General features: G+C 48.3%; 1 protein-coding gene across 1 annotated transcript; it reads left to right on the top strand.

Annotated features, from left to right (window-relative positions):
* Positions 1–1,373: 1,373 nt before the first annotated feature.
* On the top strand, positions 1,374–2,030 carry ASCL1 (achaete-scute family bHLH transcription factor 1). The gene has a single exon (XM_058805899.1). The coding sequence runs from the start codon at positions 1,374–1,376 to the stop codon at positions 2,028–2,030; it is 657 nt and encodes a 218-aa protein (XP_058661882.1).
* Positions 2,031–24,432: the final 22,402 nt, after the last annotated feature.

Below are 24,432 nucleotides of genomic sequence, written 5' to 3'. Positions count from 1 at the left end.
CGGGGCGTGTGCGGTGCCGGGCACACGCGGCTCCGGCCGCTGCAAGCGGGGAGGGGGTCACGCCAGCCCCCGGCGGTGGGGCTCGAACACTCATGGCAGTGCTCGGTGAGCCAAGGGGGCAATACCAGCCTCCCGGTGCTCTCTAGGGACAAGGAGAAGCCGAGGTCCCGCACACGAAGTTTCCCTGAACGCTCCACGTCCCGCAGTGGCAAGGGCGTTTCTCCCGCGGGCGCGCACCGCTTTGGCTGCCCTCGCCACGGGACAGCTCCGTGCCTACACATCCCGCACCGCGGCTCTCCCCCCTCCAAACCCCGGCAGGTGCACAGGGGATGCTCCGCCGGGAGTCAGCGGCTGCCTGTCCCTCAGCGCGATCCGCACCCCTCGGCGGGCGGGCCGGGCTCCCCCTTCCCCTTCCCCTTTCCCTTTCCCCTCACGCTTTCCCGCCCCCGCCCCCCCCCCGCGGCGCCCACGCGCGCCGCCCCCGCCCCGCCCCCGGCCCGCGCGGCGCCCCGGCGCGGGTGTTTGCTCAGGGCCGGGAGCGCGGCACGCGCCGGGCGCACGCACTTGCGACAACAAACCCGCGAGCGGCGGGGGCGGCGCGCGGGGCGGGGGAGCGGCGCGCGGGGGGGAGGGGGGCGGGGCCGCCAGCGCGTGTGCGGCGGGGGGCGCGGGGGCTCCCGTGTGTGTGTCTGTCTGTGTGTCTGTGTGTCTGTGTGTCTGTGTGTCTGTGTGTGTGTGTGTGTGTGTCTGTCTGTCTGTCTGTCTGTGTGTGTGTGTCTGTCTGTGTGTGCGTGTGCGCGTCCCGCGCTGAAAAGGCGGCAGCGCTCCGCGCATCGCGGCCGGCAAAGCCGGGGAGCGTGGAAGGCGCAAGGTGCAGGGTGTGCGTGTGTGAGCGCGGGGGGCGGCGGGGGGAGGCTCGTCCCTGTGTGTGTGTGTGTGTGTGTGTGTAGGAGAAGAGGGGGGGGCGAGCCCCGTCCGCCCCTTATAAGAGACACAATCCTCAGCCACTTTTTTGCAAAGGGGGCTTTGCAAAGCAGCCTGCGCACACGCGAGCGCCACGAGCCTCCCCGCGGCCGCCGCACGGAGGGCGAGAGGGAGGGGGGCGGGCAGAGCCGCCCGCCGTCCCCGCCGCCCGCCCGGCTCCGCCGTCCGCTCCCGTCGCTCGCCGCTGTCCCTTTCCCCTGCCGTCTGTCGCCTAGCTTTTATTCTTCTTCTTCTTTTTTTTTTTCTTTTTAATTTTTAATTGAACGTCTCAAGTTTTCCCTTTTTCTCTTTTTGATTTTTTTTGATTTTTTTTTTTTGTGGTGCTGGTGGGGGGACGGGGACCGGCCGTCCCTCGGGCGCCCCCGCCTCGCAGGACGCCCCCCTCGCCTATGGCCAGCGGCAGCCCCGCCAGGATGTCCAGCGCCGCCGGGCAGCCGCCCTTCCTGCAGCCCGCCTGCTTCTTCGCCGCGGCCGTGGCCGCCGCCGCCGCCGCCGCCCCGCCGGGGCCGCCCCCGGGGGCGCCGCCGCCGCAGCTGAGCCCGGCGGGCGGGCAGCCCTCGCCGGGCGGCAAGCCCTCGGCGCCGCGGGCGGCCAAGCGGCAGCGCTCGGCCTCGCCGGAGCTGATGCGCTGCAAGAGGAGGCTCAACTTCAGCGGCTTCGGGTACAGCCTGCCGCAGCAGCAGCCCGCCGCCGTGGCGCGGCGCAACGAGCGGGAGCGCAACCGGGTGAAGCTGGTGAACCTGGGCTTCGCCACGCTGCGGGAGCACGTCCCCAACGGCGCCGCCAACAAGAAGATGAGCAAGGTGGAGACGCTCCGCTCCGCCGTCGAGTACATCCGCGCCCTGCAGCAGCTGCTCGACGAGCATGACGCCGTCAGCGCCGCCTTCCAAGCGGGCGTCCTCTCGCCCACCATCTCGCCCAGCTACTCCCACGACATGAACTCCATGGCGGGCTCCCCCGTCTCCTCCTACTCCTCCGACGAGGGCTCCTACGACCCGCTCAGCCCCGAGGAGCAGGAGCTTCTGGACTTCACCAGCTGGTTCTGAGCGCCGGCCGCCCTCCCGGCAGGTGGGTAGGAGCCCGCGGAGGGCCGGGGGATCCCGGTGGGATCCCGGGGGGATATCGGGGGCATATCGGGCTGTCGGACGGGGGGCAGCAGCCGCCGGGGGAGGGGATACAGCCGGGGATGCCCCTCGGGCGGTCGCAGCGTGTCCCGCGGTACTTACGAGCGGCTCTGCGGCCCGACGCTGCGCTGGTCGCGGCGTGGCTCTGATCTCCTCTTTCTTTTATTGTTACAGGACAGTTGCAAAAGGGAAAAAAACCAACAAACCAACAAAAACCAAAAAAAAAAAAAAAAAAAAAAAAAAAAGAGACCCGACACAAAACCAGATCACACACAGAGAGACAAAAATCCACGCAGAGAAAAGAACCTGTTGCGTTTCCCGTTCCCCTGCCGTCGGAGGGCGGTGCGGGCACGTCTCTCGGCGGGCGGGCGCAGCGCTGCCCGGGGACCGGCCGGGCTCTGCAGTGCCCCGGAGTGCGGCCCGGCGGAGCGGCTGTCCGGCGGGGCGGCCCCGGGAAAGGGCGCTGCGCTCCCCGGCCGGCGGAGGAGCTCTTCCTCCTCTTCCTCCTCCTCAGCAGAAAGGCGGCCGGCCCATCTCCGCACCTCGCCGCCACCGCGGCCCTTCAGAGACTGGCGTTCATCACCTGTGGACAAAGTTAGTTTCCCGATGTCTGTGGAGATGCTGAAGTTAAGCTATGCTGTACTCAAAGAAGTCCCTGGAGCCCCGTCTACCTTCCGTCTCCCCTTGCCTCTCCCTCCCCTCGATCCAAGCTTTTCCTCTCGTTTCCATCATAGAATGCTTCCAATCTTTTTTTTTTTTTTTTGTGAATTTTTTTATGATAAGAAAATCTATTTGTATCTATCCAAACCCGTTTGGGGATATATTAAGCTATTTTTGTATATAAGAGAGAGAGAGATTTATAGAGGTTTTGTACAAATGGTTTAAAATGTGTATATCTTGATACTTTTTTTAATATGTAATGCTTATTACCTCTTCATGTTTAGACTCGTAGTCAACGTTACCTTACAACTGCCATTTTTGTACGTGGTTTTGTAAAGGACTTGGATTTCCTCCAGATGTACTTTAGCACCAATGTGTCTTACTTTATAGAAATTTTGTTAATGTATTAATAATGTCATTAAACAATGTTCAAAGTGAACAAAGTTTATGCAGCTATTGTCCAAACGCAAAACGGTAGCCATTTGTTCTCATGTGCTGCCTTTTGGGAAAAAAAAAAAAAAAAAAAAAAAAAAGAAAGAAAAACCAGACAAGCAAACAAACAACCCCCCCACCACCACTGCCTTTTCTTACTGTTTTATTACAAACTGACAAAGGTCCTGTATAACCCTATTTTATACAAACTAGTTTCATAATAAAAAAATTTTTTAATTAAAATTATCAGCTGCCTACCGCATGCAATTTTTTTTTCTTTCTGCCATTGACAACGATGAATGTAAGGACAGAATGTTAATCGATGTTATAGCGGAGCTGAGCTGCATGTGTTTGTACCTGATGGATGTAACATATATATCTTTATCTATCTCTATATAAATATGCAAAGATCTAGCGCTATCACCATTGTTTCCTTGCCCTTCTGTGTTGCGAATGTGTATCCAAATCAAAAGGATGATTAATGATTGCATCGTCCTTCCTGAAATCACTGCACATTACAGAATTCCTCCTAAAGCCCAAGTCCTAAAAAAGAGGGCGCTGCATCCCGCGTTTGGGGATGCGGTGTGACCCTGTCCTCCTGCGCGGCCCTGACCCATCGGGGCAGGAAAACACGGGGATGGCACCGCCACCCAAAGCACGGGGCGCTGTGCTGCCTCTGCGAGCGCTGGCTGGGTAAATAAAACCGTGGCGGGGAAGACGGGAAGCGAGAGGCGAAGGGAGATAAAATTAAATAAATAAATGAAGTAGTAGAAATCGGTGGCAGCGTAGAGCTATTGGCCTTTCCAAACTTGTTATTCCGCCCAAATAGCGTGATCTGCCTGTAAAAGTACCCAATTACCAAGACTCAAAAAGAAATTGGACTCTTCCCCCCATTCCCTGCTTTTTTTTTTTTTTTTTTTTTTTTTTTTGGCTAGCCTGCTTGTTGTCAGTTAGCAAGGACGTGACCAGAATTCGCCTCCTTTTCGCCTGGCTCCTGCATCACTTGCAAATTCAGTTTGCGTGCACCAAGCCAAGCGGAAAGCAAAGCTCAAAACGCATCTTAAAAAAAAAAAAAAAAAAAGAAAAAAAAAGAAAAAAAAAAAAAAGAAAAAACCCAACAAAGAGTGGGGAGAGCCAGTGTATCGTAGGGAGTTAAAAAGAAAAGAAAAAAAAAATAGTCCGCTCCGCTACAAATGTGCCGTCGAGTTGCGAGGGATGCGCTATTTTTAAAAAAGAGGAGGGAAAAACTTTGGTGGAGGAGGCTGGAATTTTCCCTCAGTTTTTCCCTCAGTGTGTGTGTATGTGTAACCATATATATATATATATATATATATATATGTAAAAATATATATATGCAGGGACGCATATGCACACATGGACGTGTGTATTCCTGCATTGCTTTTGCCCCTTGCTTACACGTGTGTATTCCTGCATTGCTTTTGCCCCTTCGCCTCCTCCCCCCACGCCCTGAAATGATCAATACGTGATTTAATCGCGGGGGGGGGAGGGCAGAGGAGGGGGAGGACGGGACGGGACACGGTGGGGTCACGAAATCCCTCATTACTTTAGCACAAACACTCATTGTTTTAAGCGCTCGTGGAACTAATGTTTAGTTATGAAAATAATAACCGTTATATGCCGCCATCCGCTCTCCCTTTACAGCATCTCCCTTTTTATTTACCCACTTTTGCAAGTGTACAGATAAGGTATGCAAAGAAAGTGTAGCGAGTAATTTATAGCTATGAATATAACATTAGGATAATGTTTCATTCTGTTACAAAGGCGAAATTTCTCTTCCTTGTGTAGACAGGTGTTCTTTTTTGCTCACTTCTGAATAGTAAATATCCAGACTCATTAAACTAAAGGCAAAGTTACGCTCTTGTTCGCTACAATGTATAAGACAGGCTCAGAAATTCACCACCTCCTCCCTCCCTTTTCCCCTCAGCCCCCTCCAGAAAGAAAGAAAGAAAGAAAGAAAGAAAACACACACACACAATTTTACTGAAGATAGGGAAAGGGCAAAGCAGGATTGGGGTAAATCTCATTACATCTGCTCTAATCGCTTAGCAACACAAAGCCTTTTCTTGTATTAGCGCGGAGAGCCTTTCAGCGCTGCCTGACAGACAGTATTCAGTTAGCATTAGTAAACTCCATAAATCAGGGACTTCTTTGGGCGCACTATAAGTTTTAGAACTACTCAGGATTTGCTTGGGGGGTGGGGGAAGAGGAGCGGGGAGGGGATGTGCGTGCAGATAAAGGCTGCTTGGCCACGGGTTTATTAATTTATCTACCTGCGTGTTTATTTCTCGTGATACACGAAAACTGTCCCGCCAACAATTGCCAGAGTGAGTGCCCTCCCCAAGCCACGGGCGGCGGGGCAGCCCGGCCAGGCCAGCGGCGCTGGGTGGGCAGCGCTGTCCCCACCGGGAGATCCGGGGGGAGCCGGGGGGAGCCTGCCCGAGGTGTGGGGTTCACCCTCGCTCCCCATCCCTGCTCCGCCGCTGCCCAGAGCCCCCCGTGATGATATCTTATGCACAAACTTTGCATGCGTGAGCAGGGCCCTCCGCCCGTCCCGCACAGGTAAGAGCGAGGGGGAGCCCCCCAGGCCCTGTGTGGGGAAGGGCTGTGGGCATCGCTTTGAGCCCAGCCTTGCTCTCACCTTCCCCTCAGAGAGGCGCCGACCCGCACCCAACCCCGCTAGCACCCCGGGGGGTTCACCCCCTGTTCTAATTTTTTTCCCCCCTCTCTTTTTTTTTTTTTTTAATTTATTTGTTTATTTGTTCCCCCTCCTCCTTCCTTTTTCTGCCGCGCCCCTCCCCGCGGCGGCGGCGGGGCAGGTCCTGCCTTTTGTGTGTGCGGGCCGGCCGGGGCGGGCGGGGGGGCCGGGCAGGCAGCGGGCAGCGCTGTCCCCGCGCGTGTCGAGCCTCGGCCTTTATCGCGGCGGCGGCGGCGCGGCGGGGGCCCGGCCGGGGCTCGGGGGCGGCGTGCGCCCGCCGCAGCTGCCGCAAGCCCGCCCGCGCTCCCCGCCCGCCCCGCTCCGCTCCCCGCCCCGCGCTCCCCGCCCCTCGCTCCCCGCCCGCCCCGCTCCGCTCCCCGCCCTGCTCCGCGCCCGCCCCGCTCCGCGCCCGCCCGCGCTCCCCGCCCGCCCCGCTCCGCTCCCCGCCCTGCTCCGCGCCCGCCCCGCTCCGCGCCCGCCCGCGCTCCCCGCCCGCCCCGCTCCGCTCCCCGCCCTGCTCCGCGCCCGCCCCGCTCCGCGCCCGCCCGCGCTCCCCGCCCGCCCCGCTCCGCTCCCCGCCCTGCTCCGCGCCCGCCCCGCTCCGCGCCCGCCCGCGCTCCCCGCCCGCCCGCGCTCCCCGCCCGCCCCGCTCCGCTCCCCGCCCCGCTCCGCGCCCGCCCGCGCTCCCCGCCCGCCCCGCTCCGCTCCCCGCCCTGCTCCGCGCCCGCCCCGCTCCGCGCCCGCCCGCGCTCCCCGCCCGCCCCGCCCCGCTCCGCGCCCCGCGCTCCCCGCCCGCCCCGCTCCGCTCCGCGCCCGCCCCGCGATGCCCGGGCACCTGCCCAAGGAGAGCCGGGCGCACACACACACACACACACACACACACACACGGGACGCCCTGGCCCTCTGCTCCACCATAACGCAGCGCGTATTACTCAGCGCATTCAGGGATTAGCTCGGCTTGGAGTGCGGGGCGACTCTGCGCCTCTCCTCGCCTCTTGGAAAGGGGAGAGGGGAGAAGCGCCCCCAGCTCACCCCCGGTCGCCTCCTCTCTGCCCCCCACCCCGGTTTGTCCCAGCGACTTCAGCTCCCAAGCGAGCGGGCTCTTAGCGTGTCAGGCCGCACAATGCGGGGCTAATTCCTGCTGCAAAAGGCAAGTGGTGAAGAATCAATCGCAGGCTTTATACAATCAAAAGGGATGATGGGCTTGGGGTTGCAAATTTTTTTTTTTTTAAAGTTCCCTACCCCAGCCTGAATTTCTCCTGCTCCTTACCCCCGTCCTATCAATAATCCCATGCAGGCGATTGCAGAGCGAGGTAAAGCTATCATTTGTATGCGCCTGAAGATTAATTTCCCCCATGTACCAACTCAACGGCATAGTTATCTCTTTAACAGGGAAAACAGTTTGGCTCCATTGTCGGGTTGCCAAGACTGCCTTTTGAGAAAGGGAGCCCGGCTAGCCTCTGATCAAACTCAAAGGTTAGTTAAAAGACAAAAACAGCTGAAAATCTTCATGAATAATGCTGTTTCCCCGAGCCCAGTGTAGTGCAAGCGCACATTTCAATGCCAGAGCATTTTGTTATGCTGCTCGCCTAAGTCAGAATTTCACAGAAAAGGCAGAGAAGAAAAGCTCCAACAATTAGAGGGGGCCTGTCAGAAAACATTAACGCCTTCCTCGCCCAGCCTGTCAAGCGTGCTGGAAATAAAAAACGGGCATAGCGAATCGCACCTCTACCCTCCGGAGCTGCAGGAGGGAGAGGGAGGGGGAATTAGGGACAGAGAAGTAAAGAGAGAGAGACAAATGGACAGGCCCAGGCAGTTAACAGTCCCCCTCGGCTTTGCAGTTCATCCAAAAGCTGGAAAAAGAAGGGGAAAGGACCTGCAGCTGGATGTTCTCGCTTGATATTCATCCTTCTGTTTCATGCCCCAGAATTATATTTGTTCTCAGGACCATTGAATAGACACACACAAACACAAAAACACAAACATGCGTGCATGCACTCAGACTGTCCCTTTACACCTTCAGCCCTTTCTTGCATCAGCCCTGCAGAGCACACCAGGTACCTGATGAAACAGCAGCCCAGCAGAACTGTTACCACTTTCTGCTTTCTTCTCCCTCCAGTCTCATGTCTAAGTTTCCACCTCTGTTACCATGCAGATGTCGAGGGTGGCCAACCTGCAGCTGGGCTGAAGGAGTTCATGTCAGAGAAGCTGTGCTTATGTACAGCACCAGAGCTATCTTACTCTTTGGCTTTTTTTAGGAAAACGTGTTTCAAATGTACAGTTTTAACCAGCAGATCAACTACCTGTATGCTTGAGCCACTTTCCCTAGTTAAATACCTGCTGACAAGGATACTAAAATATTTAAAGCTTCCCCTGCACTGATGTTGATTTCTGTAAGTGAATATCTAGACTTTGAGTTTCCTGGCCAAAGCACAGAGTTTTACCAGTAATTTCAATAACAAGAGAGCTCTGGTTCATCTCTTACTGTGAGCAAAACCTCAGACCACCACTTAAACTCTTTTTTCTTTTGCTTTGTTGCCTCTGTTGTCTCATTGCAAAGACATGTATATGTTAATAAGTGATAAGGAGCAGATCAGCACTGAGCAGCTTCTACATTCAGCCTTCTGATAGGTGGGGAAGAGTGGAGGAGATTACTTCTGTGCATTGTAGTTTTCATACAGGGGCTGAAAAAATGAAATTCCAGCAAAATACAAAGTAACTGAAGGGAAGGAGTACCTCCAACCACCCAATCTGAGGTGTTCCAGGGGTTATGTCTGTAAAGGGATACAGAAACACAGTTCAGACAGCGTGAGAAAGACATCAGACTACCCATGGTTAGAGAGCTGTGTGATTCCTATACATCCTGTGGGAGAAAACTCTAACCTTGGGGACAGGAACTCCCCCAGGAATCCATACACACCCTGGAGCAGCACACTACATCCAGGCAAAATGGTACTTGCTGCTCCCCTTCAGAGAAATCAGGGATCTGGCTTTGGAGCCAATATATCCCTTGGAGGATGTATGCAAAAGAAAAGCCTCACAGAGCGCTGGGACTTTCATTGGCTCTGACACTTCTGTCCTGGAGAAACACAAGCAACTGGTAGGAGAGGGGTCCCTCTGTCTGGCTCTCTGGTACTTACCATCCTAATTACAGGGGGGTAAGATGGGTAAAAATGCAGGCATTGGAAGCTAAGGGCATTGATCATGGACCGAAGCTATCTAGGTTCATTGCTGGCTGTGACTTTGCCCTGACTCAATCCATTTCAGCCTGAGATCCACAAGTGCTAAGCAGAGACCACAAGTAGTTCCTCACAGATGTCTGGGGAGAACCCGAGAAAACTGGCAAGGGAGAGGGGCTCTGTGATCCAGACTCTGCTTCGTGCAAGGTGCTGTGGGAAGAGCCAGTGCATTCTAATAGTCTGCCTTATTTTCCTGGGGGACAGACAATCCATGCTTCCTTTTATCCCATTGCAAACAAGATTCAATCCAGTTTTCGGTCCTTACCTAACACCCAGAAAAGGACACTTATATATCCTAAAACATCAGACTAAACATCTGTATGTTGCACCATATGTGACCTGTGGGTTGCTTAGGAGTAAAACTCCTTTGAAAATGTTACCCAACAAACCATGTATTTCAATCTTTCCTTAGACCCTATAAACAACTACAGCAGTCAATTGCAAAGTTTTCTGCTGGTCACTGCTGCTTTGCACAAACATGTGGCTTTCTTGCTTTCTGCTTCTATATATTCCCAATAGCACTGGGGAAGGAAAGATAAACTTCACAAAGACTCCCTATAACCAGCTCCCATGGCATAACCCAGGCCTTTGCAATAGGGGAGGGGAATTGTCTTCCCAAATGGAGCTCAAACTCATTTGGTTCAATTTTGCAGAAGCAGATCACTGAGGGAGCACCGGTTCCAGTTTTGGGATGAGATCCTCCTCCCTCCCCACCAGTCACACCACTCTCTTGCTCGCTCTCCCCGCCTGCTGCTGGCCACAGCTTGGAGCTATTTTAATTTGCACTTGCTGGACTGTCAGGGCTACATCACTCTGGAAGAGGAAAGGAAAAGCCCCATATTAGTAAAGTGTGAAATGCAGTTTTGACTGAAAAGGGAAGCCATTTCGACATGATTATACCGTGACAGTGCAGATTAAAACCCTGCCATATGGCCTAAGATAGGTTTGTTCTTACTTTCAGGTAACAACGCATTGCTAATTATGTGGTGATGACATTTCCAAAGGAAAAAGAAAAAAAAGAAAAAGAAAAGCCACTTGTATGTGAAATAAAGACAGTCAAGAGAAGGGAAGACATCAATTGGTGCTCATAATAGTGGAAATCAGCTTCCTTTTATCATTGTGGTTTGGTCTGAATAGAAGAGAATTTGTTTGATTTGTTATTGAGTAAACAATAATTCATGTGTGCCCTTGTAGGTGTGAACACAGGGCTCCTGAAAGGCACCTGACTGACAGTGCAGGAGAGCAAAGTCCTGCATCACATCCAGGACAAACACAGCATGGGCAACAGCTCAGAGAGGCTCCCACCCTGCTTTGCCAAGGCCCTGCAAGAGGGTGATGGAGATTTCCCTGAGCAGGGTGGGAAGCCAGCCTGCTTCTTAAATGGCAGTCACATTTAAGCACATACTTTAGTGTCTCTCTGTACTGGAGAGCTTTGCTTTTGCATCTCAGGGGATACAGCAGCAAATGATGGCAGAGCCAGCTGACACAAAACCCACAGTCCTGTCTACAGCCACTGCTGTGTCTCTGTGGATAGCAGTAGCTTTAAGAGAATAAATGGAATGGTATCACACTGTTGGTTTACGAGCAAAGGGTCACTTTGCCCACTAATAACCAGGCCTTTGAGACTTTCAGATGAAGGCCATTCTTTAAAGACCCACATTTTACTCGCAGTTTCTTTTACTTGTTTTACACATATATAAATGTGCATATATTCCTCCATGCCATACAGACTCCATTCAGAGCAGATGACTCAAAAGTCTGAAAAACGGGCAGTGGGACACATTTTGCTTCATCTTGTGTTATGTTTCATAGCAAACCTCATTTTAGGTTGCTCTAATGTACATCATGTGGGTCTGCCTAGTTATGAGCCCTGACTTAGCAAGGATACTTACAGTGCCTATCCTGTCAAATAGGAGCTACGATCAAACAAAAAAAGAGGCACAACTTTCATACTTCCATCTCTTCCTGACTGTGTTGCTGCTCAGTTGAACTCCAGAGCTTCATGTGGTTCACAGATTTTGCATGCTCAATGATTTGAGCCAAACCTAGCCAATTAAGGTTCTAGAAGATGAAGATGCCCCATGGAGAGGTCTGGCAGCACTTTATCCTTTCTGCTCTCAATGTTTTGCTTCTTTCTCTTCTACCTCTTTAGTCTCCCAGTTCTCATATCTGGGATTGCACCATCTTGAGAGTTATGCCTGAACCAACTCCCAGAGTAAATACTCATTCACTTGTAAACCGCTTCAGGCAGACATTCTCACATCTCTCCCTAGCACAGTATATTGAGAATGAGTGTGGGTTGGAAGGAGACCAGCAAACCAAGAAGAAAGCGCAGATGAAGCCTTCAGAAGAATCTGCTAGCAGGTACTACGTACCTTAGTCCCAAATCCCTCTGGTCTTCACCAAAGGTTTGGGTTCTGCCCCTTAGGGACTCTCTGGTGAGGATGGTGGCCAATTTCTCCTGCCTCTGAATCCAGCAAGCCTGTAGGAAATAATGCTGGGTAAAAATGCTGGCAATTGTCTCTACATGTGCAGAAAGGAGGATGGCATGGACCTGCAGTGCCAGAGGATGCAGTGCAAGATACTGTGGCAGAAATCATGACAGGGAGAGGGGCCCTACTGAACAGCAGTGCTGTGTACAGCACAGAGCAGGGCTGTGATGAGTTAAATGGGAGCATGTATAGGAAGAGCAACGCTGAGCAGATCCTCCTGATACCCAGGCAGTGGGTGTCAGATCCTCCTGCCACCTAGCCCCAGGAGATTATTCCATAGCAGTCAGCAGCACCCCAGGGCTCCCACAGGTCCCTCTTCTTGTGTTCATGCATATGTCAGAGGAGATGTGTTTGTGCAGGTAGAGATGCTTGTAGAGAAGGCTGGCAGGGGTGTGAAACAAACACAGGATAATAATGGCTTTATCCTTACTTCAGCTGCTTGGTCTCTATCTGAAGGCAGATAGAGTGTGTTTTCAGATCTATTTTCACTTTCTCCAAGATCCTGTGGAAATCACTGTAAAGAGATTACCCTGTACAGAGAAACAGAAACAAAACAGCTGCTGGAGAAAGCAGTGAGCAAACCTCCTTCCCTCCTCCCTTGCTCCAAGTTAAATGCCAGAAGACCAGTGCAGCCCCAGGGCAGCTGAGGAGGACAATGACACATCCAAGAGGGCCACTTTGCTCAGTCTGGGCTGTCCCTTGGCTTCTCTGCATGGCCAACCCCCATCTTCTTGGCACTTCACTTTTAGTTACCACTACTCCTCTCTCTCTGTGTGGGGAACTGCTACTGACCAATGGAGCATTTATAAATAGAACAATGTTTAATTAACACAACAGTAGGACAGACTTGTTGAAATACTTCCCAGACAGCAGGCAAGAGTCCTGACAAGGAGACTATTATGAGAATTTTAATGAATCCTTCCAGAGTGGGACAGCTTCCATACACCTACATTGCAATGACTAATTTTGTTTGTGAAAATTGTATTGGTAAATGATGCAGAGTGACAATAACGTTGGGGACCAGCAAACCGAATAAAGTCACTGGGTGACTGTGTGAAATACTGCCTACAGACAGAGCAGAGTGCTTACTAAATGCAGTGCAGTCATGGGTCCGAGTGCCCAAAAGCCCAGCTACAAATGGAGTTTGCATAAGGCAGGCAAAGAAGCAATTAAATAACCCAAACAAGGATTTAGCTGTGCCAGATGACACCACAGCATGAAAAGAAGCAGGGGCTGAGCAGCCACTTCTGTGAGACACAACCAGGAGCATGTGCCTTATTAACACCACTGTTAAATGCATGCTTGCTAGCTGCTGCTGCTGTAATTGAGACCACTCACAGATATCCTTGCCATCTTCCTTTCTAAGAAAACAGGAAATTAAAATCATCGGCCCCAGTGCTGGGCCTGTGTAAGGTTCCCACCTATGATAGAGCAGCCTACTTCTTCTAACAGGGATGTGAGAAATGTGAAGCAGGGGGCACTGGAAGGACAAAATGTACAATGTCAGTGCATTCCCTTGAGATCGCCTCCGCCTAGCTCTGGAAACTTTTCTCACTCTAGCAGAGACATTGTATACCATCAGTAACCCAGTGGCTGTAATCAATAAGTACTAACAAGCTCAGAATTTCAGAAAGAGCTTTTTATCCTTAAAAATCTTAAGAAAAAGCTCACAGGAGGACAGTCTGCAATGACAAATGTGTTATATTCAGATTTTCCAGCTCAGCTCTCCACTGCTGTGCTGTACAGACAGTAGCCAGCAAGGCACTCTCTGCAGGCCCTGTTCTTCTGACTTCATTGTTATACATCCGAGGTTCTTTTTCCCCAAAGATCTAGATTTTAATGAATGGATTCAAGATATGCCTTATCTATCCAGGGAGACTGGGCACCAACAGTTTTCTTCTCTGATTTTGCCATTTTTTCTTCCTTACAGGCATATCGTATTTTTTTTCTGGAGTACAACAATTAAGGTGAACACACATTGACTACTGAAACATGTTGCAATGCATTCTAAACAAAACAGTGTTGGAAAGTGAGTTTGGAATGGAAGTGTATGCTAAAATAGTGAGAAGAGCAGTAAAATACATATTTTGGTGCATTACTTCAAAAATTCAGGAGCAAAATAATTTCTTTATTGCTGGGCTTGACAATGATGTACCAAGAAAATAAACAGAATTATTGCTGAAAACTTCAGTAACACATAAGGATTTCACAGAACTGGAGTCAAACTTTGCAAACTGCTTACCATAAGCTTTGATTTGCTGAGAAAAAGATATGAGGGAGGAGAAAATATATTCTTTTTCCTGCTACAGACGCTGCATTCAGAGGTGCAGGTCGCAAAAAAACATTGATTAATTTTTATCCCCACGCATCTGTTTCCTGTTGAATTCTTCCCTTTGCATAATGTGGAGCCTTGCCTGTCAGATTAACGCAAGGCTTCACCCCCAGACAAAAGTGCTGGCCTCTGACAAATCCATCTAGAGCACACCTAGCTCCATCGGTGGGCACATTATAAAAGGTAATGAGCCTGACACCCCTCCAGCTCCAGCTGCTGCAGCAGCGTGTAATGAGCGCGGCTCTATGGGCCCCGGCGCTCGCTCTGAAACGCCATTGAGAGCCCAGACAGCATGCCACTGAATTTAATTTACTGCTTAGCATCAGCTGGCCCCAGATGATGGAAGGTCATCTGTATGGAGGGTCAAGTGGGATAAACAGCTCCAAATCTCCCTTCTGCCCAAGGGCTCAGAGCTGGTAAGCCCCAGGGCAAGCAGGCATGGACCTGATGGGGGCATGTTGGCTGAGCAGGCTCCACAGGCAGATTCCTTTGGAGCATCTGTTCTCCCAGATGAGAAATCCCTCCCATTTACCACATCCCACCAGCATTTTCACAGAAATGTTGAGAAAATCCAGTGCAATAGGCCAGGTTCCTTGGGGGAGTTAGTCTGCCATTGTAGGTATTTCTTTTCTGATAGAGTAACTTTCCTACATTCAAAACAAGACATCACACTGTATTTTGCTTGTAAGGTATCAAGAATTTTCAGATCATAAAGTACCATCATTCTGTTTCAAGAAAGTGAGGCTGGAAGGAAAGTTTGAATAGCCCAGAAAGAGCCAATGCCAGAGATAAAAGGAAAAAAAAGAAAAAAAATGGAAGCACATGGTGATACTACCTTTAGTGTTGTACAGCTCAAGGATGTGAAGAGCCAAGGCAGTGATATTGTATTTAATTCCTCCCTGGGACTTTTTCTGCCATGCCATAAGTATGTTGTGACTCTAAGCTTTGTGTGTATATAAAACTAAACCCAGTCAATGAGAAAATGTAAAAGATTCATTTGTAAGTTCAACCTAAGGGCTGGACCTGCCTCTGCTGAGAGACTAACAAATCATTCCATGCTACAAAAGATTATGATCTTGGAATAGCAGGACTGAGAAATGCAGGTCTGGCAGGGAAGAGGGGCTATTTCCCAATGAGAAGATGGGTAATGCTCTTTAAGGATGTCCCAGACTTAAAGCCATAGATGTGACTATGCAGTAAGAATCGGCACAGCCAGATTCAAGCTCTGAAAAGCGTAAAGATGCTAATGGGAATGGGGGCCTGGGGCATGGTGTGCTCCAGGCAATTTCTGCATCTGCTCTTCAAAGACACAGCCATTGAATCCAATGAGACCACCTGAGGAGTAGGAAACCTTCCTGAGAGAGCAACACAGGCAGAATCAGACCCCCAGGGAGTGTAATATAGGTCTTTAAAAATTTGTCTCACTGTGTGGTGGCAGGTTTCTCGCTGGCTTCTCTGCCTGCATGCCTGCTCACGTGTCCATACGGCACAGTGTGTGTGCTTGGCTTGATGCAGCCCTTACACGTGCATGTTCTTCCTCTGCTCACAGGACACCAGGGGCTTGGGACAGTCACATGTGGGGCAGGCAGGGCCCAAAAGCAGAGTTGCACAGCTCCCTCCATGTGGGCAGGCTGTCCTGCAGCACAAAGGCAGGTACCATCGCTCTGCCTGCACACTGGTACTGCACAGATATAATTATGCCCCAAACATTTCCCTTTCTTTAGATATTGCCATCTCTTCCAGCACAGACAAAGACCTCTTGTGAGGCTGTGCTCCTTTTCTGTGCAGATGACAGGTGGGAATGAAGGTTTGATATAAATATGCCCTGGTCTGAAGTAGATGGGGAGCAAGATCTGGCCTAATTTTCCACCCTGAACAAACAATTTTGCTTTGCTCGAAACTTTTTCTAAAAAGAATAAGCTCAATTAAGAAAACCACAACAGCACAACTTTTAAAAAATACCATCGTTATTGTTCGTGTGGGTTTTGGGTGGGCTGTGGAAATTGATTTACGAGTCAACCACTTTTCTCTTTTCTTGCCATCTCTCGCTTGAGTGGTTTGTAGGCCTTGGCCCTTTCTTTCACTCAAGGAGAATAAGGTTGTCTATGGAAGAGGTCAGCATTTCAAATTGGTGGAGTTCAACTGCACAAATGACATAGAACTGACAAGAAAAGACAGGGGGTTTGGAGGTCATAGACTGCATAGGTCCTGGTTAGGGTTTTCGCTTTGTGATGGGACCTGGCACCAAAATGAATTAAATAACAGGCTTAAGGACTATTGAGGGAGGGCTGAATGCAAATCAAAGATAAGTAGAAGTTTTCTTTCCTAAAAGGGGAATAATTTTTTTCCTTACCTCCCCCTTTCCATATCTGCACAGGCAAGGTCTGCATGTTAAACATGATTTAGCAGGCATTATTCTGGAGCCTTTTCATCAGGTTTCTGCAGTGATTGCCTATCTTGGCCTATGATTAATGATCTGCTGTGCAATTTGGAGGCTATAATGACTCAACAATCCACACACAAACTATATAGTCGCATTCCTTTTGCAGATTTGCCAAGCTGTTACCAAGGGGCCCACAACCAAGCAGGATTGTTAGAGAGATAGCTAAACATTTCTGCAAATGCCATTCTGCCCTTATCTTGCTGAGAAGTGCGTTGGGCAGCAGGCTCATTTACAAAATTCAAAGCCTAGATTTTAGCGGTTCCTTTTAAAAAAAAATCTGGACTGAAATAATCATTAAAAGGCTGGTAAGAAAAGATCCTGGTATATGGCCTCTCAGTGATTATACAGACAAAATACTTTCTTTGTTTCCAAATTTTGAATCTGATTAATCGATGCCTAATGCTATTAATGCAGTTTGAAAGCAAAAAAGTTAATCTTAGAAAACCCATGCCATAAATGAAATCTGAAAATCCAAGCAGATTTTGAAGTGAAAGCTTTGTCTTCATTTCAGTTTCTACACAAAAATAGGCTACGGGATTTATTTATAGACTTCAACTGGATCTGTATTCAGTTAAAAACTGTCTGTAGAAAACTGCTTTACAAACATTTTTCTGAAAGCATAGGCCTTGATAAGCATGAGTTTGGAAAATCCAGTTTCTGTTTATAAGGTTGTTTTAAATAACAGTAAATGGAAAAAGGAAAAGTGAAGATAGCTACTGATGGAGTCTTTCAGACTTAAGTTATCTTTAAGTTATCTTAAGACATAAGTTATCTTTCAGACATAAGTTATCTTTATCTATATATGAGTTTCAGACATAAGTTTTCTTCCGAAAAATAATTTTAGGATAATACAAATATGTTCCCGTTTCCATTATTAGTTATTACATGATGCCCAAATAATTCTACCACAACTGAAAAGATTTTTCATACTGGCTGGGTTACACTCACATTCAGTTTAATAATTAATCTAGTTTTAGCTTCTGTCTTTTTTGTAGGCAAGAGGGACTGTGAACTAGAGGGGCAATATAGCATATCCATGCACACCCATGTCCATCCATGTCCATGTTATTGCTATTGTTGTTGATGTTTTTATTATTATTGAAATGCCTGGGAGCTTTAAACACTGTGCTAATATTGAAGCCTCATAACAACACTGAGTTCCATGAGAACACTGTCTCCCAGTCTGTTTCATAATGCCCTGAGACCCTGGCTGCAGAGAGGCTTCATGGTCCCAGATTTCAGTACAAGTGTAAGTGATTCTCTGCATCCAGGCTTAAGCAAATAAACCACAGTTTAGTTTGTCCAGAGAGAAGACAGAGATGTCTCCAAGCCTTTGGGAAGAAGGCCTTTCTGATTCCATTGTAGGAAACAACAAGCCTCAGAGCCCAATGTATTAGAGGACACCTGTCTAAAGAAACTTTTTTAACACTATAGCACAAACAGGAAAAATACAATATGCAACTTGAAGACTCAGAGCACTTAGAGTTTCCTAATCCTTTCCTACTGGTAGTGGGAAGGAGTAAGAAACACCCAGCTATGAGCACAAGCAAGTAAAGCAGCATTTGCCCTCTATTTATCCAGGCTTTCATCCTTATGCTAAGAGTCAACCCACAGCCATGCACTGTGGATATCCTACTGTTTTATAGGTTTTAAACTAATCTTTGCCTCAAATATGTACATAAATAAATAAAATCAGCTGTGAGCAGACTGCTGTACAGCCATGATAGTGTTGCTGTGCATGTAAGTCTATTAACCTCTGAATGGTTGTGTAGCTGACACTGCCTTCAGGGCAAAGGATTGGGCTAGATGAGGGTCAACAACCTTTCAGTGCTCTTCTAGCCTATGGTTAGGCAGGACAGACAGACACCATTGCTAGCTGGAAGATAGTGCCTCAGAGAGGCAAAAACCTGCTGCTGCAGTGGGATCATTGGTCTCTGTGAGACAACCAGTCTCCTGACTCGGGGGATGAAGCAAAGGCAGCAGCAGAGAGACCTTTCACTCTCAGCATGCCATGGCCTCTGGCTCCCAGCCTGGCCTGTGCCTCTGAAAACCAGGGACTGTCCTCGCAGGTAGATGGACTCTCCAAGTCTGTTTGGGACTCTTCTGACTTCACTGAAGTCAAGAAGCAACAAAGAAACAAGAAGCACTTTCCACATGGTAAAGATAGGATCAGAGCAGGCCTATATGGAAGAATGATTTTGTCTGGGAGCCCACAGGTGATTCTGAGAAAGATGGAAAAGTCAAGAAAAAATTAATGCTAATTTAAAAGCATCTTGGGTTGCTTCCTGTGTGTGAAAGTTCCTCGGCATGTTTCCATCCATATGGATAATAACTTGGATGGGAACAAGGCCAGGGTCCCCACTGGCATCAGAACTCCCCCATCCTCTGTAAAACACAGCACTAAGATGGACATAGAGTCTCCTCTACAGCCACATCCTTGGCTGTTCCACTGGAACCAGCTGTTACAGATGTGGGACGTGCTTCCTGTGAGACAGAACTGCTTGCTGGGCAGTGTGATGAGCTCAACCTTATTTCACACCTCTCACCTTCTCTGTTTCTTTAGTTACCTTAGTTTGAACTGCTGCTTGAAGGTGAACTGGATGGAGATTCCCAGAAATCTTGGGTGGCTGCAGACCATGGTGTCTGAGTATGCAAGAAACACACTTTATATTCCAAGAATGACTTGTATACAGATACAGGAGAAACAAGAATCACTCCAGCTTTGCTCACCTTTTTGTAGTCCAGGTGCTTCAGGAGGAAAGACTGTGGTCTTCAGTGGTGCCTCAGTATTCCTGGAGGGCTAGAGTTCAAGCACGGGGATTCAAGTCTTAAAGAAGTTGGAGACTTTTACAGGCACAAACTAGTGAGTTTTGGAATCTGAGAATCATTTAAGGCATACTTCTCCTTTGAAGTAAAAAAAAAAAACAAACAAACTTCTCCTTTGATGAAAGTAAATTTTGTACCCTCAAGAATTTGGGCCTGGTGTAATTTTACACATGGCAGTGAAACAAGAACACTGAATTTCATCAGAAACTGAAAAATCTGCCCCAGATTCACCCAGAATCAATTCAAGCACTGGCATATATATCAATGAGTAGTTGCCAAACTAATACACAGTGACTATCTCAGCTAGTAGATCATTGATTCAAATGGTGTAAGAGACAATTGTGCTGGCCACTGGCAAACAGTGGCTGACAATGGCAAACACCAATTTATGGGTTGTTTTTTAAGTGAAAATTGTATCATTTGAGACAGGCAAGCAGGGATGACCACAGCTATTCCCAGGTAAGCCTGTCCACAGAAGAACAGCTTTGTTGTATACAACAGAGTTGTTGTATCCCTCTGTTCACTTGGGAACCATCATTTTCACCCAGCTTATAGAATCACATTTAGGATGCATGTCAGCCAGTTGCAAAGGCAGGAGCTAGAAGTTAACCCTTTTAAATAAACAGAAAGTATTGAGTGATCAGTCCCTCTATAGAGAATCCCTTTCTCCATGCCTTTTTTAAAGTTATTCGAGCACCTTTATGTGCTAAAGATGGGTTAAATGGGGTCATAGGGCTAAAATAGCTAAGAACTTTGGAGAGAATTGGGAAAGGAAGATGAATGCCTCTTTCCTACACTGCCTGTGGTCATGCAGAAGGACAACAGTGAATGTTCCAGAAATAAAAATCTCATCCTTCTGAAAAATTTTGCTATATAGTTGCTGACTAAACTCAGGGCAAGGCAGAAATCTCTATTGTGTCCTGTGTACTCCATTGGTTTTAGTAGGAACCATAGGACAGACTTTCCACAGACCAAGCTGGTGGGTTTTGATGTATTTGCTCTAAGACAAGCAGTGTAATCCAGAGATGAATAGAATAAATACCAAGAGCTAAAACACAGTATTTTTCAAAGCTAAGAACAGTTGTGTTATAGGGGCTGGACCAGAAATCTGAGGTTCAGATTACCTAGATAAAGGATCAGAAACACATAAAGGGTTAATATCTGCTCTTCCAGATGTGAACTTCATTAATTTAATCTATAACATCTTGAGAGATAATAATACACATATTTCCAATTACAACAATTATTTAAACAGCCCTAATCTTGCACTTCATGAAACCATTTACATTCACTGTAATGTCAAGCTCTGCAGGGGAACATGTTAACAGAGGAAATCTAGCATCTTCTAATTACAGTACTTCTATGAAACAGAAACAAAACTGAGTTTTGATGATTGAGCTGAGAGGAAGAACTATTCCATGGCAGATGGGAATGCAGAAGCACCAGGGCAGATAGATGAGTATACCATACTTATTTCACTTCTCTGTGGAGGCACTGGCACACATGTCTGGGAAAAGATGTATAATCATAAAACCTGCTTGTAATTTTGGAGTAAGAACACCTTGTCATTGACTGAGTAGCTTCTGTAGTTATAGGTCACGAAAGAGAACTATGTAGTTAAGTGCCCTAATCTTTCTAAAAGCCTGACACAGATGATCAGAGAGCCACAACCCAAAGTCATTTACAGAATGAGTTGCATCTATGCAATATTTTCAGATTCTTCTATACAATATTTTCACATTCTTGCTCAGAACAAGAAAGGCAACTTTGACCTTAGCCATCTACTGGGGAGAGAGAGCAGCAAACAGCAGCACAGCATTTCTTTCCCTGTCAGTCAGTCCCGTTTCACTCCTGGGGCTTTGCTTCAGCTCTGAAGGCCTCCATGGTGCTCCCAACACAGGCAGGCTGCCCTCCTGCATGGCCCTGGGAAGCTCAGCCCTCAGGGCCACCACGGCAGCAGGGAGGGTAAGAAAAAAGTCCCAGATAACAAAAAAGTCCCAATGTCAGGATGTCACGTTAATGTACCGAAGCTTTAAAGGACATGCCAGGAAACACAGTATGAATTTGCAGATGGGAAAAATTCAGATTATTACTCCTGACATGGTGCTGATACTGCACCAGTGTGTTGTCCTCCACAGCACTGGGAATGCACCCACTGCTATCATGGATATGTGGGTGGGCAGCTCAGAGGTGCTCATGGTCCACTGAAATTCACAATGAGTTGGGCGCAACAGTGCTACACCTGTCTTTGTAAATCTTGGTCTTGCTTACATTATCTGGTAATCTGATAAGATTTCCCCAAAAGTGTCAATGCCTTCAGTAGTTTATAACAGTAAAAATCTGCAAGTAATGTGATATAGAAGCAAAGACATCAATTTATGCTGGAACTCTTTGTATGACATCACACAAAGAACAAAGACTATTTCTATCAAGTGAGACTTGCTGTAAAAAGCTTTTCTCTCACATTATTACACTTGATCACCAAAATATGTACACAACTTTTTTGGGATGAAGCAGCTTGTTTCCTGTTTGAACTTGACTTAACCGCTGACTGTCTGCAGTTGACAAAATGACTGCAGAAATGCAAGCACAGGAATACGTAATTCCTGAAATAAATCCACAGGTGTGTGCATCCACTACATGGGATTACCTCAGCCATTCTGTGATGTGACTTGCTGATGCCATGTCTGTGCTGTACAGTTATATTAGTGACCTCCTTCCCACCTTCCATCCCCCTTGGCAATTGGTCATTTGCTGGTGGACAACACAAGAAGTATGGTGGTTCTTGTAAGGGCTCTGGCACACACAAAGAAATCAAAATCTGTCTCAAAATAATGAAGCAATCTTTTGTGCAAAAAGATTCAAAGTGCAGCAAAAGCTCATCCATCTAATAAATGACCCCCACCCACCTGCCAGTGGAAAGGCTCAGCAGTGCAGGGGACAGGGGCTGCGAGAAGGTGATGGGGAGGGATCTTTTTTTTTTTTTCAAATTGTGATTGTTTGGGTTTCTGATCCAAGGTAAATGACAAGAAATCGAAAAACACCCCCAACACACATATTTCAACTAAAGCAAGTGCTTGGGATTACTTTTTCCCCCTCTGTGTCTGTTTGAAGGTATTCTCTGAAGTTGACAAGCACGTGTTTTGGAGACCATTGAAAAGTTTCTGCCATAAATAGAGGAGGCAGCTTGGCTTAAGTGTTGCTAGGGAATACCTGGCAACAGGCAACAATAGTCCTTTTAGAGAGCCCAGGGCAAACAGTGACCGTGGTAATGGGGTGGGCTTAAGGGAGGCTCCTTGCCCAAAGCCCCTCCACTCACACTGCGCCTCCAGCCCTGGGCTGTGTTCCGGAAATTCCCTGCACAAAGCCCCCCATTCAATGGGAGGTGGGCCCGTGCGTGTGCTTTTCTGGCAGGGAGGGGGGGCCGCAGAGGGAGGGGGTCTGCTTGCCAAAAAAAAAAAATCTAAACTTTTTTTTTTTTTTTTTTTTTTTTTTTTTTTTTTTTGGAAAGGCTAAGAGAAGCACAGAAAGTGCTAAGTTTGTAAAAGAAGCTGAAAAGGTTCAGAAAGGAGCATAATGGGGCCAGGGAATGCCCCATGAATTTTGAACAGAGAGCAGAAAAGAGACCCTAAAAAGCAATTAGTGATGCTGCTTGTCGCTGAAGAGGGAGCTTGAAGGAGGTGGGAAGGCGCAAAAGGAAGAGGGCAACTCCAATCACTTAGTAAAGTACGAGGGAAAGGGGGGGCAGGCTCAGGGACAGAGGGAGGCTGGCGCCTTCGGGAATTTTTATAGAAAAAATAGATGGAGGCACACGGCAAGGGCAGCGTCCAAGGAGCGTCTAGAGCCGACGGCACATGCCAAGATGCCTTTTGGCTTTGCCTCCCCTGCCCATTTCCTCAAAACCAGGGATCAGCAGGACTGGGCTGCTGTCTGTGCTGGCCCGATGTGTCACAGGCTCAGCCTCAAACCCTCACCCATCCCTGCGAGAAGGATTCCTCAGCCAAGGCTCTCCGCCCGACAGATGAAGGCGATGGGGACATTTCTAAAAGACCTGCAGTCTGCCTTGCTCTGCTTCCCTCATTCCAATTTCCAGAGCCATGCTCAGACACCTATTTAGCCATACATTCCCCGCACAAAATACAAGTAACGCTGTCTGCTCATTAGCTGGGAGTTGTTAGGGGGAAAAAAAAGGAAGGAAAAAAGGGCCGTCTGAACAGAGCTGAATAGCTATAACCTTAATGGGTTGTCAGAAGTCTGCAGGCAGCAGGGTGAGGGGAGCCAATCCCCCTCTAGTCTTTTGTCCCAGACATTGTTTAGGATCAGTGGTAGCTCATTAGGTCGGGACAGTAATATTCCTAACGATCCTGTGGGGCTGAGGCTTCAGAATGTGTCTTCAGCTGTTTTCCTGATGTCAATCTGATTCATGGAGAGGCATTTATCTCGACAGAGATCTTTGGTAGAAAGCGTTATTTACCTTTCATACCCTGATTACTAACCTTTGACAGGAGTTGCAGCTGGAAGGGGAAAAGGGGGAAGATAAGAGACTCCTGTTGGCATAAACTGAGGTGTGTTACAGTGAAAGGCAAGCTGCAAAGTCAAGTAGATGGGGCCTTGGCCTCCAATTTGACCTTACAGTTTGCCTCCTTGTATTTCAGATTCCATTGGTAAAGTAAGGATAACCACCCATTTTGTGTTCTGGTGGTGGTGGAGAAGCAAACACTGGAGTGTGAGGTTTCTAGGAAATGGGCCACATAAGCAGCTAAATTAATACCTTTCCTGTATTCAGGGATCCTAGAAGAGCTGGGATTTTTTTTGTTGTTCTTTTGGTTTTTTCCTGTTTTCTAACAAAAAAAAAAAAAAAACAAAAAACAAAACAACTGAATTAAATTGTAAATCAGAATGGATTTTTCAGTTTTGTATGATTTCCCTTACATCCTCTACTTGTTTTCAGCCCAGAAACATGAATCTGCTGAGGAAGGGAGCAAAGTTAAACTCTCACCTTGCCTCAGGCATTTCTGCAGGCATGAGGCTGAGCAGATGCTGTTCACTGACACAGGCTAAATCCCCCTCATTGGCCATTTGTGTTGCCCAACAGTGTCACAAATCCAAGATGACATATTATTAAAGTGATGAAATTAAAGAATAATTGATCACACAGCAGATTTCCTTGTGATTAGGCAACAC

This window comes from Ammospiza caudacuta, chromosome 5 (genome assembly GCF_027887145.1).
Source record: "Ammospiza caudacuta isolate bAmmCau1 chromosome 5, bAmmCau1.pri, whole genome shotgun sequence".
Classification (NCBI taxonomy): Eukaryota; Metazoa; Chordata; class Aves; order Passeriformes; family Passerellidae; genus Ammospiza; species Ammospiza caudacuta.
Note: the sequence above shows the minus strand (reverse complement) of the source record. Positions and strands in the feature narration are given on the sequence as shown.

Coding starts and splice junctions, on each gene's coding strand:
- ASCL1 (XM_058805899.1), top strand. CDS start 1,374: ATGGCCAGCGGCAGCCCCGCCAGGATGTCCAGCGCCGCCGGGCAGCCG.